Source organism: Bactrocera latifrons, unplaced genomic scaffold (genome assembly GCF_001853355.1).
Source record: "Bactrocera latifrons isolate USDA-ARS-PBARC rearing strain unplaced genomic scaffold, ASM185335v1 scaffold_745, whole genome shotgun sequence".
Classification (NCBI taxonomy): domain Eukaryota; kingdom Metazoa; phylum Arthropoda; class Insecta; order Diptera; family Tephritidae; genus Bactrocera; species Bactrocera latifrons.
Genome location: NW_017537429.1, coordinates 11463 through 18622, shown reverse-complemented (window position 1 = coordinate 18622; position 7160 = coordinate 11463). Strand labels below are relative to the sequence as shown.

The 7160-nt window shown below is 42.7% G+C and overlaps 1 protein-coding gene across 1 annotated transcript; it reads left to right on the top strand.

Annotated features, from left to right (window-relative positions):
• The first annotated feature begins 5114 nt into the window (after positions 1-5114).
• On the top strand, positions 5115-6242 carry LOC108976303. Its single transcript, XM_018945316.1, has one exon. The coding sequence runs from the start codon at positions 5115-5117 to the stop codon at positions 6240-6242; it is 1128 nt and encodes a 375-aa protein (XP_018800861.1).
• The last annotated feature ends 918 nt before the right edge of the window (positions 6243-7160 follow it).

Sequence of the window (7160 nt, the reverse complement as noted above, 5' to 3'; positions counted from 1 at the left end):
TTCACCACAGCTAGCTAAGAAGGAGAAACTTTAATAGTGGCGCGTGAACAGAGCAGAGCATTCAATGAAAATTATGCTCAGAACTTACTTCGATTTTACAGCGGCATGCCGGGCTTTTGGCTTATATTTTTATGCGTTTATATATATGAATTGATTTGAAAATTATTTTTCACAAATTGATTACTTTTTACTTAATTAACTAACTATATTATATAAGGCAATATTTTACTCAATGTTAAAATAAGACCAAATTTTTAATTATATCCTATGCTTGATATAGTAGACATGTATGTACATACACATGTACATTTGATATGTATATAATATGTACATACATATACATACGTATCTGTGTAAAATACTATAGTAATATATGAAAAAACTAGTAATATACATATATGTATATACATAAATCATACTTTTTATAATTTAAAACTTACGTATTCATATGCACATGTAGCAAGCACACACGTATGTATGTAAGTAAATACAACGCCTTTATGATTTGAAATCATGACATGACTTATTAGAAATGATATGTGTGCGCTTTATGAGTTGCATTATACGTTTATATACAAGCAAATGTATATGATATGAATATCATTTTGCATGTAAAACTGATAGCATTCTAATAAAAAAATAAATATGCACAGTAATATTTATAGTTTGTTTGGACTTGAACAGCTTATGTTTCTTATTATTCCTTTAATATTTGCACAATATACTTTTCTGCTAACTACTGTTGTATTATATTTGTTGCTAATAAAAATTGTATTTGTTACAACATATACCATATACATATACCTAAATATTTTTTTTTTTATAGTAGGGGGAAGCATCGAAAGTCGGAGTGCGGAACTTTAATCCGCTAAACCTAACCTACCCCCAACTCAAGACTCTCCCACGGCACAACCGAATAAGTATTACTTCGTGGGAGGGACAGGACATTTAAGTCTCCTCTATCGTGCGGACTGACAGACGCTTAATTTGTTCAAAAAGTCTCAGGTTTGTCATTATGGATGCTGACGCTTCGCTGACAGCTTTCCATTTATCAGTCGACTGACACATGAGTGTCGTTAAATTATCGACTGTTATACTTTCACCGAGTGTGGTTTTTAGTTTTTCCCTTGTGTTTGAAAATCTAGGGCAATAAAATAATATATGTTCAGAGTCTTCTATATGCTCTGTACACGTCGGACAGTTCGGACTAATGYYATTGTGGAATCTGAAAAGGTAGCTTCTAAAGCACCCATGTCCACTAAGTATTTGGGTCAGATGAAAGTCTAAATCCCCATGTCGTCTGTCTATCCACGAGTGGATGYCCGGTATAASTCGGTARGTCCAACGCCCTTTGGATGAGGAATTCCACCGCTCCTGCCACATTTTAATGCTCTTGTTCCTCTCCTCTGTCTTTGCCGATACTGTTTTAGGCGCTGATAGATGATATAGACGCTCGAGTTCATCTCCCTGGATGTCAATGGGCGGCATGCTGGCGGCTAGTCCGGAAAGCACTTATTACTCGAATTGCAGAAAGCATATGCACTGCAATTATTTGTTTAGCATACGCTTTTATGTTCACTGCCTGTATCCATACTGGTGCTGCGTACAGTATTACGGAACTCATTGCTTTCGCTATTAATAATCGCCGGCTGGAACGCACACAGCCTGTATTGGTCATCATTCTCGATAGTGCATACCTACATATGTATGTTTGTTTATTTGTCATCATATTTGTCTTACATAATCATTAATCTGCAGTTACATATACCCTTGTATGTATGTAAGTAAACTTCAAATTTAAATCATTATATCACTTAACAGTTATAAAATGTGCACACACTGATCCGTATGTAAGTTTATCTGGCAACTGTGCCACGCCAGACCACAGCTGATTTTACCGACAGCACTCATTTTCCGTCTCACTCCAACGACCGTCACTCACCAGCCACTACGTGGCGTGACGACTCAATGAGTCGTTCATTACGACACCGTAGAAAGCAGACACTCCAGCCACGCACAGACGACTCTTTCTCTTTTACTTCAACCACTCGAGGGAACGGACCACATGTTTAGCGCTCCGCCGTACTTTCATCAACTTCATCATTCAAACATAAAAACGTAAAAATAACTATTTTTGGATAAAACATTGTAATAAATGTAGTGAACTTCTTAATAAATAGACAATTATATGATAACAATTATACGACACGATTATACTATATTGGTGACCCCGACGTGATTAAATTGGATTTCGAAACTTTGTTTCTCCACGCGTTAAATGTTAAGTTTTCACCATACGTGTAGTGACGCGCCGCGTGTCTTCAAATTCAATTCAAATAATTAAAAATTCAAACTCTTTGATATTCATTAGCTAACAAAATATACAGACAAATAAGTGCAAACGTTAATATTAATTGCAAATTCATGCTCGATATAATTTCTCATTCATCAGTGTCTAATATTTGTGCAAACCAGTGACCACGTGTTCTCAATCGATTCATTGACATGCCATTAGAGGATACGCCAACAAATCAGCGAATTTTAACTCGCTAAACACGTCCGCTAGCAATCCAAACGTCTTAACACCAATCTCTTCGAACATGACCACAAACGACCTAACTCTGACCATCGGTGACGCCGCCGATGAAACACAGAACACTGTATCAGTAGTAGCTGTGTCCAGTTACAAATTCCCGCAGTTCTAGTCCATCCAGCTTGCTTTGTCGTTTGTTCAGGTTGAAGCAGTGTTGCAGGCGGCCCGTATCACAAATGACGCAGCACGTTACAATCAAATCGTTAGTGCTTTGGACACTGACCGCCAGCTTCACCGAGCGCTTACGGAGGTTCAAGTCGATGATAAAAAATTTAGCTCAGAATTCTAATGGGCTACAGGGCCTCAGAGGACTTATTGCATATAAAATGGTTGGCATTGTTACCACCATCAACCAAACGGTGTCTCAAACTACTCAGGGATGCCTCTCTAGATGAGCTTGCTGAAGTTGCAGACGAGCTAATGGAAAATCAGACTGGTCATTCCGTTATGGCTACACATCACCAGCCTGCCCAGGCAGCCCACAGGGGCGACAAAATCGAAAATTCTCTGCTCACCAGCATGGCAAAGGACTTTTCAGGTCTTAAACTTGCCATAGCCGATCTGGTGACCTGTATCAAGGACCAGGGAATTACTCGAGACCGACCCTAACCTGCACCTCGCCGTTTCCAGCAGGCATCATCGAAGGCAGAGCCAGCCTCATACAAGAAGAAGTTCTGCTATTATCACCGTCTCTATGGGTCCAGATCCAAAAAGTGCGAGCGTCCTTGCACCTTCGACTCATCGGCAGAAAACTAACTTCGCTGTCGACCATCCAGGCGACCGGCGACAGCATAGAGGCTAACACACTACCAACCAGAGAGCATCGCCTTCACATTCATGATCGCACAACAAACATGAGATTTCTTGTCGATTCTGGATCAGTGATCCCTCTCATGCCCAAGTCTGCCATCACTCACACGCTCAAAGAAGATGATCTGACTCTCATCGCAGCCAACGGGACCGTTATCCGAACCTACGGTCGAAAAGTTATCACCCTTGATTTCAATCTTCATCGTACATTTAATTGGTCTTTTATAATCGCAGATGTTAAATCAGCCATTCTCGGTGCAGACTTCCTGGTTTACTTGCTTCTAGATCTCAAAGGACGATGTCTCATCGATACAACCACGTCATCCACAACTCAGGGAACACGGTACATAACATTTCAAAAATCGACCGCTCAATCTGTCCTGGTGCATATGACGCCAAATACCTTCAATTACTCACCAAATTTATCGACATAAATCATCCCAGCACCAATCCCGGCACAGCCACTGACAGTGAAGTCGCTCATCACATTGAGACAACTGGGCCACCAGTATTTGAGCGCCCACGACGTCTCACTGGCGAAAAAATACAAATAGCTAAAGATGACTTTGACCTCCTGCTACATCATGGCGTGATCCGTCCATCGAGCAACCCTTGGGCCAGCCCTATCCATATGGTGCCGAAGAAAACTGGGGGATGGCGCACACCAGGTGACTATCGAAAACTAAACGCAAATACAGTTCCAGATCGATATCCAGTCCCTCATGGGGATGACATTCTTCATCGTCTCCACGGATCCACCGTTTTCTCCACCATCGTCTTAGGGCTTACAACCAGATACCCATGGCCAAGTCAGACATTGCCAAAACAGCTGTAATCACCCCATTTGGACTTTTTGAATTTCTGAGTATGCCACCCGGACTACGCAATGCCACGCAGACTTTTCAAAGGCGTATGGACAACATCCTAAGAGATTTAGACTTCGTGGGCTGCTTCATAGACGATCTGATTGTCTATTCTCAGTCCGCCGAACAGCACCTACGTCATCTCACCACCATCTTTGAAGTCCTGCGTGCACATCATCTCACCATCCATCCAAAGAAGTGCCAGTTTGGCAAGTCTGAAATCATCTACCTCGGGTACACCATCAACAAAGACGGCTACACTCCACCCGCCGAACGCACGCAAGCAATCGCCGATTACACAAAGCCAGAAACCGTCAGCGATCTACGTCCTTTCCTGGTGATCGTCAACTACTACCGGCGAGCGATCCCTCAAGCGGCCCAGATACAATCACCATACAAAGGAAGGACAACACTAAAACCCAGTGGACACCTTCTGCAGATCAAGCTTGGCAAGACTGCAAGAGAAGTGTCATCCAAGCCACGCGCCTGGCTTTCCTCGCAACATACGCCATCCTCTCATTGGGATCCGACGCCTTGGATGTAGCCATTGGGAGCGTTCTTGAACAGCGACACAAGGACTCATGGCAACCACTGGCCTTTTTCTCCCGCAAGCTCAGCCCAGCAGAGACCAGGTACTCCAAGTACGATCGTGAACTTCTGGCCATCTTTGCTGCCATCAAGTTTTTCAAGCACATTCTCAAGGGAAGAAACTTCAGCATCTTCACCGACCACAAGCCAATCATCTACGTTTTTTCTCAACACGCTGACAAGGCATCACCTCGCCAACTACGTCAATATCTATATCTCACAGTTCTCATCTCAGATTTTCCATACCAAGGGCATAGAAAATGTCTGATGCGCTCTCGAGGATCAATGCCATAACCATGCCAACCAARCTTGATGCTGAGACCATTGCGCTGGCACAACTCCAAGATGACCAGCTTAGTGATGTCCAATCCAGCACATCTCTCAAGCTGCACCTGCTGAACATGGAAGGTCATGATAGACTATGTGATGTGACTAATAATATTGTGCGACCTTATCTTCCACTCAGACGCCAGGCTTTTGACGTCATCCATGGTCTTTCTCATCCTAGTGGCAGGGCCACAACCAACGAACTCAGCGGAAGATTCGTCTGGCCAGGTATTAGAAAAGACGCACTCCTCTGGTCCAGACACTACATACAATGTCAACGTTCCAAAGTCCATCGTCACAATCGCACCACACCAAACCATATTGACGTACCAGACAATCGCTTCGAGCACGTCCACCTGGATCTCATAGAGCTGCCCAGAGTCAAGGACCTTCGATATTGTCTGACGATCATTGACCGCTTCAGTAGATGGCCACACGCCATACCACTCAACAACATGACAGCTGAGACAGTTGGACACGCCTTTTATACTCAGCGGATTTGTCAATTCGGTACACCATTGACAATCACCACTAATCAAGGTCTGCAATTTGAATCAGCACTGTTCACCTCACTCTCACGAATGCTGGGCATTCATCGTATCAGAACGACACCGTATCATCCTCAATGGAATGGTCTGGTGGAACGGTGGCACCGCACACTCAAGGCTGCTCTTACGTGCAACAATGAGACACCTTGTGCGGAAATGCTTTTCGGGACTACACTGCGTATACCCGGTGACTTCTTTGTTACAGCAAGCACATCAGCTGATCCACAAACATTCGTGAGGAAATACAGGCAAATTATCCAAGCAATCAGGCCAACACCAACAGCTCATCACACCAAACACAAGCTGTTCCTACTCAAAAACCTTGACACGTGCACCCACGTCTTCAAGAGAGTAGACTCCATCAAGAAGCCTCTGGAACAACCATACACTGGTCCTAATGAAGTCATCCAGCGTGTAGACAACAAAACCTACATCATCAGGATCAATGAGGCAGACAAAACAGTCTCAATCGACATGCTAAAGCCAGCATACATTGAGWTAACAGACAATTAACAATCCACACCTCAAAAATCACCACACAACCCAACAAAAACAATTCGTGCCTCTCTCTTTTCGATCAAGTCACTGGAAGGGAAGTGGATGTGGCAACTGCGCCACACCAGCCCACAGCTGATTTTGCCGACAGCACTCATTTGCCGTCTCACTCCAACGACCGTCACTCACTAGCTACTACGCGGTGTGACGACTCAATGAGCCGGCCATTACGACACCGTAGAGGGAAAGGACCACATGTTTAGCGCTCCGGCATACTTTCATCAACTTCATGATTCAAACATAAAAACGTAAAAATAACTATTTTTGGATAAAACGTCGTAAAAAATGTAGTGAACTTCCTAATAAATAGACAAGTATATGAAAACAAACGACACGATTATACTATATATATATACATGTACATATTGCCGAGCAAATAATGTATACACAACCCTACATACATACATGGACATACACATGTAAATATGTCACCAACAAAAGACAACAATCAGCAGCGTCAATGTGGCAGCCGAATAGCCAATGCCTAAATTTATAGTACAACACGTAACAACAACATTTTCATTCATGAACGCAAGCGTATTTTCAACAGGCACACTTGCTTCATTCATAAAAGCAAACACCATCCCCGATCATGGCTTTGCCGGCAAGCGTCTTTTCGCGGCGATGAAAATCATAAATTGAACAATTTCTGATATTTGTACTGCTGGAAAAATGACGAACTCGCAAAACACAGAAAGGAGTGAGAAAAAGTGGCAAAAAAGTTCTCGTCGATTTAAAATAKTTGCCAAATCTAAAATATTTTGCCGTGGTTCGCAAAAAGCTGCGTCGATATATATGTACGCTCATATAAGTTATCGACTTGTGTTGTACAAGTCTAAAAAAAAGAATTTCTGATATTTGTACTGCTGGAAAACT